This window comes from Megascapheus bottae, chromosome X, assembly GCF_031878675.1.
Source record: "Megascapheus bottae isolate mThoBot1 chromosome X, mThoBot2.hap1, whole genome shotgun sequence".
NCBI classification, from domain to species: domain Eukaryota; kingdom Metazoa; phylum Chordata; class Mammalia; order Rodentia; family Geomyidae; genus Megascapheus; species Megascapheus bottae.
Genome location: NC_143547.1, coordinates 41,247,243 through 41,261,172, shown reverse-complemented (window position 1 = coordinate 41,261,172; position 13,930 = coordinate 41,247,243). Strand labels below are relative to the sequence as shown.

The window sequence follows — 13,930 nt, the reverse complement described above, 5'->3', positions numbered from 1 at the left end:
ATGGGTCTTCTAATCAATTATTATGATCTTTGGATCTGATTTTGTGACAGTCCTAGGCGGGTTTTTTTTTTTATGGCTCTATGGTAGAGCTTGAGTTCTGGGATTGTGAAACCACCTGCATTATGTACTAAGTGTTATCAATTTTGTAAGCAAGAAATGGTATCTTATTTTTATTTCACTATTCAGTGAAATTGAATATATGTTTACATTTATAGATCATTTGTATTCCAATTGAAGTATCTATTCAAGATATTTTTCAGTCAGTGTGGGTGCTGTACATTTCCTTTTAATTTTTCTATTTTATGATATTCTGAATATAAGACATTTAAGCCTCTGTTGATTAAATATATATGGAAAACAGAAAAATGCCCATGTCATAATGGTACCATTTAATGAATATTCACAATGTAAAATATACTCATATAAATTGAATCAAATTGAAGAAATATTACTGGAAGTAGCATTCATGCTGTCTTCGAAGTAACAAATCATAACCACTGTCCAGACTTAGCAAATATATATTGTCCATGCTTCTCAGTTAAAAAACAATAACATACATATAGATAAAAATCACATTTGAGTTTTATCATGGCCCATGAGTGAGAAAGGTATTGCCAGTTATTTATTTATTTATTTATTTATTTATTTATTTATTTATTTATTGCCAGTCTTGGGGCTTGAACTCAGGGCCTGGGCACTGTCCTTAGGCTTTCTCAAAGCTAGTGCTCTAGCATTTGAGCCACAGCACCACTTCCAGCTTTTTCTGTTGCATGCTAAGCAAGCACTCTACCACTAGGCCACACTCCCTGCCCTACCCTTATTTTATTCATAAATTTTCACACATTTTGGTAAGTGGCAGAGGCAGAACTTGAACTAAGATCCTTGGTCTCTTAATTACATGCCTTGCCACTGATTACATCCCCTGTCACTGATTCCTTCTGTAAGGCTTTCATCCATTTTCCTAAAACATCTTTCCCTGTGTATATCTATATTGTAAGATTATTTTTTACCCTAATTTATCCACCCTTTCTATCTTAGTTTGGGTGGGTTTTTTTCCTCTACATACAGAGCATCATTTTTTAGCTGTGGTATTATTGAGATTTGGGGTTAAATAATCAAGGTAAGGAAATATTCTGTACATTGTGGAATGTTTAGCGGCATCCTGAGCCTCTCCCCACTAGATGCCAGTAGCACACATACTGCTCCCTTACCCTACTGATTTGTGATGATCAACTGTCTCCAGATATTACCAAGTATCCCCTAGGGAGTCAAATTACCCCTAGTTTAGAAGCACTGCACATAGGGCCACTTCACTTTACTCCTACCTAGTTTTTCTCCCTTTTAACAAATGCACCTTTCTATTCCAGTTCTGAAACCCATTGTAATGTGCCTCCATGGTACCTTTGAAGTTATTTTTCTTTCTACTGCAAAAAATACCTTCTCCTTTATGATTTTGTTGCCATAGTGAACAAACTCCCAACAATATTGTTGACTCACTTCTTGCTTGATCTCTTTTTATTCTCAATTTCCAAGAGGATTTCTCAGTGTGTAACTTTATCTGGGTATCTTTCTCCATAACCATCCTTAATTAGAATATCTTAGTTCCTAAAAACATCTTTTATTCTTGCTAAAATCATATCATTTAATGTCATAAAATCAAATCCTATTTTGTGGTGATTCCTTTGTAAGGAAACACTCAATGTCCCTAGCTCCTTCATATTTCAAACCCCAACTCTCACTCAATGGAAAAAACAACCAGTAGTAACATTGCCTACATCCAAGTCCAGGTTTTATCTGATATTTTTTGTTTTATTCCTATATAAAATTATGGATAGTTTTGCTCAAACGCTTTGAAAAACCAAATCTTTCCCATTGATGTAGATGGATATGGTCCAGTTAGATGGTAGAGTGTTCTGTTTGGCAGAAAGGAATGGAAAGAAAGGCAAGGACTGATATGGAGATTAGTACAGGTGTTCACAAGCAGATTTGATAAATCTTAGCAAACTCCCCTTCCTGGAAGTATTACTATCTATGCAAAATGAAATGTCTCATTTGGCAATAAAAGGAAAAAAGAGATGACTGCTTTAAAGTCTTGTTTATATGTTACATTGTGGAGGTGTAAATGTGTGTATAGACTAAAAGAAGGAGTTAGTGAAGAAAAATTCAATTCACGGTCTAAGAGTCATCAGTGCCCTGCTAGGCTATAATATTAGCTACTTAGGAGGCTGAGATCTAAAGATTGTAATTTGAAGCCATCTTGAGCAGAAAAGTCTTTCTTTAAATCTTTGAATAGTTATACAAAGGAGTTACCATTCAACATGTCAGTTTATAAGGTTTGTGGGTCTTCATCTCCAATTAGCCACCCCTTAAAAAAAAGGGGGGGGAATGAAGGTGAAATACCAGGCTTGCGCAAACAAGCTAATGGAAACTGTCCTGGCCCCAGTACCAACAAGGAAGAAAAGAGGGGGGCGAGGAAGAAAAGGAAAGGAAAGGAGCAAACACTAGAGAGACGGAGAAAGAAGGGAAGGGGAGGAGGAAGGGAGGAGAGGAGAGGGGAGAAGAAAAGAAAGTCCTAATCCCAAAGAATATGAGAGGGATATAAATATCAGCAGAGGGCCCAAGGGTTTGGCCTGGTGGTAGAGTGCTTGCCTAGCATGCACCAAGACCCAAGTTCAATTCCTTGCTATCACATACATAGAAAAAGAAGCCAGAAGTGGTGTTGTGAAAAGTAGCAGAGTGCTAGCCTTGAGAAAGCCCAAGGACAGTGCTCAGGCCCTGAGTTCAAGCATCAGGACTGGCAAAAAAAATATCAGCAGATAAAAGGAAGAACCTTGAGAATAAGGCAGCTATTCCATCTTAAACAAGAGGAAGGAAAAGAGAATAAGGAGGAATGTGAGGAATGGCAAAGGGAGTTTATGAAGCAATATATCTAACTTTAATCTCCATAGAGTAGTTGATAGAATATTGAAGGAGATTTGTAGTCTTGAAAATAATGACTGTTCAGAATTACTGCCATCATGAGTTAGATAAGATTAGTCAAGTAAGTATAAGGAAGCTAAGATGGTTAATTTTTTTTTTGCCAGTCCTGGGCTTGAGCTCAGGGCCTGAGCACTGTCCTTGGACTTTCTCAAGGCTAGAGCTCTACCACTTGAGCCTCAGCACCATTTCTGGCTTTTTTCTATGTATGTGGTACCGAGGAATCGAACCCGGGTCTTCATGCATGCTAGGCAAGCACTCTACCACTAGGCCAAACTCCCGGCCCTAAGATGGTTAATTTAATGAATTCAGTTAAGGTATGTTAAGGTATGTATGGGTATAATGCATCCAGTCCATTTAGTTATGTCATTCCTTTAGCAGTGCAGGCAACATATACACAAACATATGTCTAACTGTACACACAGTTGGATTAACCTGTGTTGGGAAGGGTTGGGGTATAGCTCAATGGTTTTGTATTTGCCTAGCATATGTGAGATCCTGGATTTTATACCAGCCAAAAAATAAAATTCAAATTACACTATATGGCAGAAAATCATGGGTTCCATGAGTACTTTGGAAAACAAAAATGAAATAATTGGCCATAGGGTTCAAAATAAGCAATGGAAGGCTAAAAAGATGCTGATCTACTGAGAGTATTAGAAAGTGTCAGTAAATTGGTAGTCACAAACAAGAAGGATAAGGAACATAATCCATGAAAAGTTAGACTCTCAGGAAAACTTGGAATTTGAGATCTTACTGGTCATGTTTTAACCATTGATGGAATACCTGAGATAATCAACTTAAAGAAGGAAAGATTAAGCTGGGTGCTGGTGGCTCATGCTTACCTAGCTACTCAGGAGACTGAGATCTAAGGATCTTTGAAGCCAGCTTGGGCAGGAATGTCTGTGATACTCATCTCTAATCACCAGAAAACTGGAAGTAGATCTGTGACTCAGAGTGGTACAGAACTTATCTTGAGCAAGAAAAAAAGCTCAGGGACAGCACTCAGGCCCTAAGTTCAAACCCCACAACTGACGGAAGAAAGAAAAGAAGGAAGGAAGGATTAGTTTGGGACTCACAATTTCAGGATATTTTGTTACTTGTCTCTTTTTCTTTATGCCTGTAGTGAAGCAAAGCAAGACAAAAAGGGTTGATGGAGGGAATTTACCTAGAAAATAGAGAAGTAACAAAAGGGACGACGATATGATACACTCTTCCAAGCCACACCTCCAATGGATACTTTCTCCAGCTATACCCACCGTTCTGATAGTTCAGTTAGCCATGAATTCATTAGATACCTCATGATCTGAACAGCTCTCAGTACTACCAACTGAGGAGCAAGCTTTCAATACAAAAGCCTTTGAGAAAATTTTATTCTTTTAATTTTTTTCAAAGAAAAAGTTTTAATATATTCACAGAATGACAAATAATAATTTATGAAACTTCCTTCTCTTCATGCATTTATCTGGAAACATTTCATATATATGTTTCACATTATAAGCCAGTCCACAGTATAGCTGAATAAGTAAAAAGTGGAGAAGAGCTAACAATAATGATGCCATTTGTCTTAGTCCACTGGTGTTTAAGGAAATACTTTCGGGTGGGTAATTTATAAACAGTAAAACTTTATTTCTTGGAAAGGGTGACACTGATCAAGATGCATTGAACTCATATCCTGACTTAGGGAATTGTAACCTCTTTGTACAAGTACTTAATAACAAAAAAAATATTTCTCACAGCTCTTAAATTGGAGAAGCGCAAGATTGTGACACCAGTGGAATTGGTGTCTAGTGAAGGTGTCTTCTCACTGCATCCTCATGGCAAAAAAAAGTAGCAGGGGAAAAAAGATGAGCACAGTGTCTTCACCTAACAGCAAGAACAGAAGGGCAAAAAGGGCATTCTAGCTCCCTCTAGCAGTGTTGTAAAAGCAGAAATCCCATTCCTAAGTTTGTAAAGACCTCCTGGCCTAATTGCTTCTTAAAGCGGTTCCATTAGGGATCACATTTCAACTTGAATTCTAGGGAATACATTCAAACAATAAAACCATTGTTTAGGGCTGGGAGTTTGGCTACTAGTAGAGAGCTTGCCTCGCATGCACGAAGTCCCGGGTTCAATTCCTCAGTACCACGTACATAGAAAAAAGCCAGAAGTGGTGCTGAAGCTCAAGCAGTAGAGCTCTAGCCTTGAGAAAGCCCAAGGACAGTGCTCAGGCCCTGAGCTCAAGCCCAGGACTGGCAAAAACAAAAGCATTGTTTATCATTGTGTGTGTGTGTGTGTGTGTGTGTGTTTTAATTCCCACTACAACTCAATAAAGTGTTTTGGTTTACCCCATTTTATACAGAAACTTATACATGATCAGACATCTAGTCAATGACAATAAGGATTGGAAATTAAATCTATATGACATTGTAGCCCATACACTTAACCAGTATAATAATGAGAAGTCAAGTGCTTTAGAAGGGACTTCACAGGTTATTACAGTATTTGAAAAGGAAATATCAGAGTTAAAGTAAGAAAGAACAATTACCCTTTCAAATGCAGTAAAAAGAAAAGGTATTCCAATGAAGCAGAAAGAACATAGGACAATTGTAAAAGTAGTTATTTGATTTCACAGCATTAGTTTAAGGATTGTAATAATGGGTATAGAAAGTAAATAAGTACCTTTCTTTGTTGTCATAATGATAGCTATCCATTTTTCTGCTTTATTTCCATGGGAAAGGACATGGAATGCCAATGGACAGGATCATGTAAATCTAACATTTAGACCTTTATCCTTTGAACTTTACCTAAAAAGATGCTTTCAGAAAAGTGAATAGGATTAAGAAGTTTCCTTAGGATTGATGACAGTATTTCCATAGGGACCTATTTTTTTCCAGAAGAAATGTAGTTGTATGGAAGGTACTTTACTAAGAAATTTGAATTTTGTTTCCTATTAGGTATTAATATTAACCGAGGTCTCCTGTGCTTGGGAAATGTAATTAGTGCTCTTGGAGATGACAAAAAGAGTAGCTTTGTGCCCTATAGAGATTCCAAGTTGACCCGACTGCTTCAAGGTAAGCCCAAAGTGCTTCTGAAAATAAGATTGTAAGTTAGCATAATAGTGCAGAGAAAGCAAGCAGATTAAAAAGCCAGCTATTTGTGTTATGACAGACACAGCTGTCTAATTGATAAGTAGGAAAGGTTGTTGCTGGCAGTCAGATTTCTAAGATAATGAAAAAAAATATCTTCCCTATATAGCTTTGAGAGCCAAGAAATCCATAGAGTGGTAACTGTACATTGCACCTGAGAGTGAATGTGACAAATTATTTCTTTCATTAATAGGGCTTCTAAGTAAATGTCTCTGGAGAGTTAAAATCCCTCTAGAAGGACATCCTAAGAATGCTTAATTCTAATAGTGGTTTTGAACTTACCTAAGCCAGGCCCCAATTGTTTTAACCTGATTAACTGCTGAAATCATAGTTTCTCTTGAGAATAGGGACATGTGCAACATAATTTAAAAATTCATACCATGAGCACGTCAGAAACATTAGGGTTTTAAAGCCAACTGCCAGTGTCTTACAGCTGAAATCGTAGCTACTCAGGAAGCTGAGGTCTGAGGATCACACAGTTCAAAGCCAATCCCAAACAGAAAAGTCCATGAGACTCTTCTTTTATCTGCCAAAAAGATAGAAGTGGAGCTGTTCAAGCCCTAGTACTGGCATGAAATAAAAGACAGAAAACTTAATGTTTTATATATATGACTAGAACATTTGTAGATGTCAATAGTTTTCTTGTATTTCTATTTTGAAGTCATCAAGCCTTCATCTACTTGTTGGACTTGTTTTTATTATTCTTTTCAGATTCTCTGGGAGGCAATAGCCATACTCTTATGATAGCCTGTGTGAGTCCTGCTGACTCTAATCTAGAAGAAACATTAAATACCCTTCGCTATGCTGACAGAGCAAGAAAAATCAAGAACAAACCTGTTATTAATATTGATCCCCAGACAGCTGAGCTTAATCATCTGAAGCAACAGGTATAAGGGACTAAAGTTTCTATATGATAAGTACAAGTATGTGATGAAATGATAGAGCTTCTGTTTCTTACCTTCTTCTCTAAGCATGATGTTAATTTGGGGGCCTTTTAAAGTATTTACATATTTGCTGTCCATTTAAGATTTGAGATGTAGACGGGCACTGGTTGTTCATGCCTATTATCTTAGCTACTCAGTCCTGTAAGACTCTGATCTTCAATTAACCACCAAAAAACCGGAAGTGGAGTTGTGGGTCAAAGTGGTAGAGTGCTAGCCTTGAGCAGAGAAGCTCAGGGACAATGACCAGGCTGGAGTTCAAGCCCTATGACTGGCCAAAGAAAAATAGATTGGAGATGGCATTGGAATTTCACTGATAACATAGAGGTGAACAGGCAGCAATGAAGCAAAAGAGGAAAGCAGTGGCCAGATCCTCAAGTTTCTTAGTGACTTGTTAACAAATTTAAAACTGTCCAAGAGTAAAAGTGTACACCTGAAATTATAGCACTTAGGAAGGTGAGACAAGAGGATCAAGAGTGAGAGGTCAATCTGGGGTACATAGTGAGACCCTGTTTTAGAACAAACACACAAAATAAGAGCGAATTTGGAAGTAAAAACTACCAAGAGCCACTAAGAGCCAGGATTTTTCAGTAAGAGGGTGACATGGTGAAATGTCTGTTTTAGGAGAAACACTCCAACAAAGTTATAGAAAATAAACTCAAGTTTGGCATAGCTACAGCCAGGCAGTTGAATGGATAGGGCTTGTTGGTAACAGATTTGATGTAGAAAAGAAGGGTAATTAATGAGAGTCAAGGTTGGTTCCCAAGTCTATTATTTGGATAATTGAATAAATGAGAGTACTAATTATTGAGTCAAGGAATACAGGAAGAAAACAGGGTTAGGTGAGAAAACAAATTATGAATTTATGTTGGATTTGAAGAGCTTCATGTGGAAATGTTCAAGCATACATGGTTTATGGTTTTACTGAGATTTGAGCTAAAGTAATGAGTGAGTTTAAGACACTTCAATATTTAAATGTTATCTGAAAATATGGGATGAATGAGATGAGTGCTTGGCAAATTAAAGCACTCAGTACATATTAATTGCTGTATAAGCAAAGGGTAAGAAGGCCAAAACAATAACTCTGGAGAGCTACCAGCATTTAATGGGGGGGAAAAGGGAGATGACAAGAGAGGCAAGAAAGTAGATAGGGAATCAAAAGCACTGATGTCATAGAAACCAAGAAAAGGTCATTTCAAGGAGGGTCACCGTCATAAGTATAAAATTACAAAGAACAGTAAAGTAAGATGAGAACTGAAACATACCTATTTATATTATCAAGGAGGCTGTTAGTGACCACAGTGAGAAATTTAGAGGAGTGAGAAGAGCAGGTTACTACAGAATAAATGGACGCCCAGAATGGTAGATAAGCACGTGAAAGAAGAAAGGAAGAAAGGTGAGCAAAGGCAATAGGGAGGCAGTCAAGGGCCAAAGAACATAAATATTTTTCAAATGTAGGAAAGACTTGAGTAAGTGTAGAACTAGTTGGGAGAGACTGAAATTGAGAACTGAGGAACTAAAACTAAGGCAGTCACCTAAAAATGAACGGTGAAACAATAGAGGATATGAGAGCACAGAACACTTAAGCTCTCAATAGAAATAGAAGGGATAGATGATAGGATCATGAATTTGTGGTGATAGAAATATGACTGCTTGTTCAACAGCTCAATAGTCCCTATAGAGATGAAAAGGCAGGAATTGGATAGATGCAGGTTTAAAGGGGTTAATTTTTCTTGCCTTTTAGGTACAGGAAACCAACGTGCTCCCATGTAACTGTTCAGTGTGTCTGTCCTTCTTCCTCAACGCTAAAGCTAAATGCTATTCAGTTCCTCTTTTTTCCCTATCCTTCTCTTTCATTTCCTTCCTTGACATCACTGCACAGAATATTAGTAATTTATTTGCCCCAAATATCATCAGAATTATAAAGTACTGCGCTTAGTTGTGTTTCTTTTTTAAAATTTCCTTCCTTTCCTTTTCTTTTCTTTTTTTAAAAATTGTCAGTGTAATGTATAGAGGAGTTACAGTTATATTCACCAGGTAGTAGGTGCATTACTTCTCACACACTGATAAACCTTCTCATGTTTAGTTCCCCATTTCCCTCCCCCCATCCCCTTCCAATCATCTTGTTTTCTCCCTTCCCTTTCCTATTTCAAATCAACGATATAAAAAACAAAGTCAGATACAGTAACAATATGAGACCAACCACAGGGCAAAAAAAGAGAAGAGAAATAATATAGTACATTAAGAACAACAATCACACAAGATAAAGTTCTTGTTTCCATATCCTAGAGATCCTTTCATTTAGTCTCATCCTACGGTTTCCCTTATTTGTAACAATTAGTACACATCTAGGATTCTCCTAGCAGAGGATTACAATAGCTCAAAACTGTAAGGTCTGCCAAAAGGAAACTCCATGCAGTTCAGGAGACGAGGGTTTATTATGTGAGTAAAGAACAGACCTCCTGCCACCCAAAATGGAGTTGGGTGGAGCAAGAGAGCTTATGGCAGGAAGTGAGAGACTATATAGGGGGAAGAGTGTGACCACAGCAGAAAGATGTGATCTCAGAGGATGAGGAAATACCTCAGACTGGAGGACCTCCCACTGTTCCCAGGCATGCCAGTTGCCAGGGTTACAGATGCTGAGTGGGGATTTCCAGGGAGCAGGGGTTGAGAGCCAAGTGAAGAAGTCATTTCTACCAGGTGGACCTAACAAAAATGTAGGTATATGGGGCCGGGAGTTTGGCCTAGAGGTAGAGTGCTTGCCTAGCATGTACGAAGACCTGGGTTCAATTCCTTGGTACCACACACATAGAAAAAAGCCGGAAGTGGTGCTGAGGCTCAAGTGGTAGAGCTCTAGCCTTGAGAAAACCCAAGGACAGTGCTAAGGCCCTAAGCTCAAGCCCAGGACTGGCAAAAAAATTATCTAGGTACATAAGGTCATATAGGATGAGACTAAATGAAAGGATCTCTTCCTTCTTTTCTTTTCTTTTCATCTTTTCTTTCCTTTTCTATCCTTTCCATTCCTTTCTTTTCCTGATCCTGGATTTTGAACACTAGGCCTAGATGCTGTCCCTGAGCTCCTTTTATATATAAGATTAGCACTCTACTAGTTAAGCCACAGTGCCACTTCTGGCTTATTCTGTGATTAATTGAAGATAAGAAGTTCACAGACTCTTCTGTGAACCTCAGTCATAAGATCTCAGCCTCCTGAGTAGCTAAGATTACAGGCATGAGCCACTGGTGCCCAGTTTACATTCTTTGATGTGTTTGTGTAAATGTGTGTGTACATGCACGTGTACCAGTCCTGAGACTTGAACTCTTGACCTGGGTTCTGTTCTGGAGATTTTGTGCTCGGGCCTGGCTCTCCACCACGTGAATCAAAGCCAGTTCTGGCTCTTTGCTGATTAATTGAGGATTCCAGGGCTGAAGAGCAAACCTCAGATCTCAGCTTCCTGAGTAGCTATGATTATAGGCATGAGCTACCAGTGTCCCAGGTATGTTTATTCTTTTTTTGTGGGGGTTCATGGGGCTTGAACTTTGGGCCTGGGCACTGTCCCTAAGCTCTTCAGCTCAAGGCTACCTCCCTACCCCTAGAGCCATAGCCCCACTTCCCATTTTGTAGTGATTAACTGGAGATAAGAATCTCATGGTCTTTTGTGCCTGGGCTGGCTTTGGATGTGATTCTCAGATCTCAGCCTCCTGAGTAGCTAGAATTACAGGCGTGTGCCACCGTGCCCAGCTATGTTTATTCTTATTGGGGAAGAACGTACTTTTTCTTTTTCATTTATTTGTTCATTCACTGTATCATTAAATATTTATTGAATAATATCATGTGCCAAAAATACCATTGACATCACAAGTACTGAGTAAGAATTTACTTTATACTCTTGTTTATTGTGATAGTTTCATCACCCAGAGATAGTATTGTTAGTTTGATTTTTCTTTGCATCTCACAGGTTCAACAGCTACAGGTGTTACTGCTGCAGGCCCATGGAGGTACACTGCCTGGATCTATAAAGTAAGTAATAGATGAAGTAAATGTATTTTCTAACACAATTTTGTTTTCCTGATAGTTGTTTTCCTTTGATATCCTAAAATTTTGGTACACATTGCTATTACTTAAGGCTTAGCTGATATATTGGAAAGAATATAGTTTCTGATCTTCAAATGTTATTAATTGGAATGCTACTGTTAGAGCTCTTTACCCCCATTTATCTGTTTGACTGCTCACATAGATACATAGGTACTTATGATTTTAACATCAAATACTGTAATTTGAGCAATGAAATGCATTGCTCCAATTGTTGCCACCTTGTCCATTCTAACCTCCTTTCATGTTGTCCTTACATTTTTTTTTTGCCAGTCCTGGGCTTGAGCTCAGGGCCTGAGCACTGTCCTTGGACTTTCTCAAGGCTAGAGCTCTACCACTTGAGCCTCAGCACCACTTCCGGCTTTTTTCTATGTATGTGGTACCGGGGAATCGAACCCGGGTATTCATGCATGCTAGGCAAGCACTTTAACCACTAGGCCAAACTTCCGGTCCCTCCTTACATTTTTTTTTGTCAGTCGTGGAACGTGAGCTCTTGGCCTGGGTGCTGTCCCTGAGCTCTTCAGCTCAAAGCTAGAACTCTACCACTTGAGCCACAGCTCCATTTCCAGTTTTCCGGTGGTTAATTGGAGATAAGGGTCTCATGGACTTTTTGTGGCCAGGCTGGCTTTGAACTAAGATCCTCAGATCTAAGCCTCCTGATTAGCTAGGATTAAAGCCATGAGCCACAGGTGCCTGGCTGCTCTTATTCTTTAATAAGGCTTCAAGTTTTGGGGGCATCTCCACTGGATGTTCCAAAGTACATTTTTCCTCCACCAGGTCTAGAATTAGCCATATGTCGAGGAGTCCTAGTTTCTTTTATTGGAAAATGGTGCTTAGAAACCTAAGACTGTGTGCTGGCACTAGCTATACTCATTGTTTCTGGGGAGTCATTGCTTCTAAGCCCTCTCATTAATAGAACTCAGAAGTAACTGCATATATTTCATAAAGTCATCTACATTTTGAATCTCTATATATTAAAGAACCATGGTTTTCATACTTGGGATTCTTGATCCTTTTCTAACATTGTTGTGTACATCTTAGCTTCCTCCCTCAACTTATTTGTAATTTCTTGTGCCAGAAGTAAAATCAGGGTCTCCTGATCTGTACTCTATATTTCATGTTCGATTTTAATGTATGTACACATGAAGAAATTTCAGAATTTCCTTGAGAAACGTTTATGAACTAAATTATAACATGTATGTATAATTTTTTCTGTACTTACACTTAGAATATCCAGGCAGAATGCAGTTTCCCAGTTACTGTTTATATTCCATTTTGAGTTGAGTTGCCCCTAAATTTTCATTAGTTTTAATTGTTTATATCTTATATATGTGAAATGCAGTAAATGTAAGTCAGAGTTAGACAAAAATTTATACTCAAGAAATGAAAGGAGGGCCGGGAGTTTGGCCTAGTGAAAGAGTGCTTGCCTAGCATGCATGAAGACCCAGGTTCGATTCCTTGGTACCACATACATAGAAAAAAAGCCAGAAGTGCTGCTGAGGCTCAAATGGTAGATCTCTAGTCTTGAGAAAGTTCAGGGAAAGTGCTCAGGCCCTGAGCTCAAGCCTAGGACTGGCAAAAAAAAACAAACAAAAAAGAAAGGAAAAATGACTCAACTATATATGCTACCTACAGGAGACACATTTCACTATAAAAACATTCATATACTGAAAATAACGTTATAGAAAAAGATTTTTCCACTGAAATGTAAACCAAAACAGAACAGGGACAGCAATTCTATCAGCTAATTAGATTTTAAATACAAGGATCTTTTCTAAGTACAATGATTTGAACTTACTAGTAATAAGGAGTTTCAAAAAATTCACAAATATATAGAAATTAAATGACCCGAGCTTGAACAACAATATTCCATTTACAATATTTTTAATTTTTTATTTTCTAATTGTTATTATAAAGGTGATATGCAGAAGGGTTACAGTTATTAAAGACAGGAAAGTAAATTTCTTTTTGGACAATCATCCCTTCCTTCGTCTATACAATATCTTATATATCCATTCATCTATTAGTAAAAATTTATGTTTCTTTCATCTTTTGAGTAGAAATATCTGTTCAAATCCCTACTTTCAGTTCCTTTGGGTATACACCAAGAAGTAATATGATTATATGTTAATTTCATTTTTGATTGTATAAACTGTGCTGGTATTGGTTCTCACTTGGCTTTTCTGCTCAAGGCGGGTGTTCTATCTCTTACATAAAGCCTCCACTTCCAGCTTTTTGATCGTTAATTGAAGGTAAGAGCCTCATAGACTTTTCTGCCCTGGCTCAACTTCAAGCCTCAGCTCTCAACAACCTGAGTAATTAGAATTACAGATGTAAGCCACTGGTATCAACCTGTTTTTAATGTTTCAATGAAAGAATCATACTGTGTTCTATAGATGCTGTGCTCTTTTAAACAGTTGTATTGTTCTTTTTTCGTGTATGCAAATGATGTGCAGTGTTCGTATTCTCATGCATCCCCTTTGTTAGCCTTCTGTCTCCATACTAACATTCCCCTCATAGAGCCTGTTTTACTTTCCTGTCATTCATTCTGTGTGGGCATTAATTGTACTGGGGGTTGTCATTTATCATTGTTTTGGGATGTACTGCATAATTTTATGCTAGCTTCTTTACTTGTGTTGTTTTTGAGATTCATCCATACTGTAGAATGCACTATACTTCATTCCCTGTTATTGGCCAAGAGTGTGCAACTGTCTAAATATACCATATTATTTCAGCTTTCTAATTTATAGATATTTGGGTTATTTGTACTTTTTAAATATTGTGAGTAATGTTGC

At 37.9% G+C, this 13,930-nt stretch overlaps 1 protein-coding gene across 1 annotated transcript in view; it reads left to right on the top strand.

Moving 5' to 3' along the window:
* The window catches only part of Kif4a (kinesin family member 4A), a 112,856-nt gene that overhangs the window by 29,288 nt on the left and 69,638 nt on the right, over window positions 1-13,930 (top strand). Inside the window, exons 8-10 of the mRNA XM_090325989.1 lie at window positions 5,913-6,029; window positions 6,816-6,991; window positions 11,002-11,063. Coding sequence (XP_090182115.1) covers window positions 5,913-6,029; window positions 6,816-6,991; window positions 11,002-11,063 — 355 coding nt within the window. The remainder of the gene's footprint in view (window positions 1-5,912; window positions 6,030-6,815; window positions 6,992-11,001; window positions 11,064-13,930) is intronic.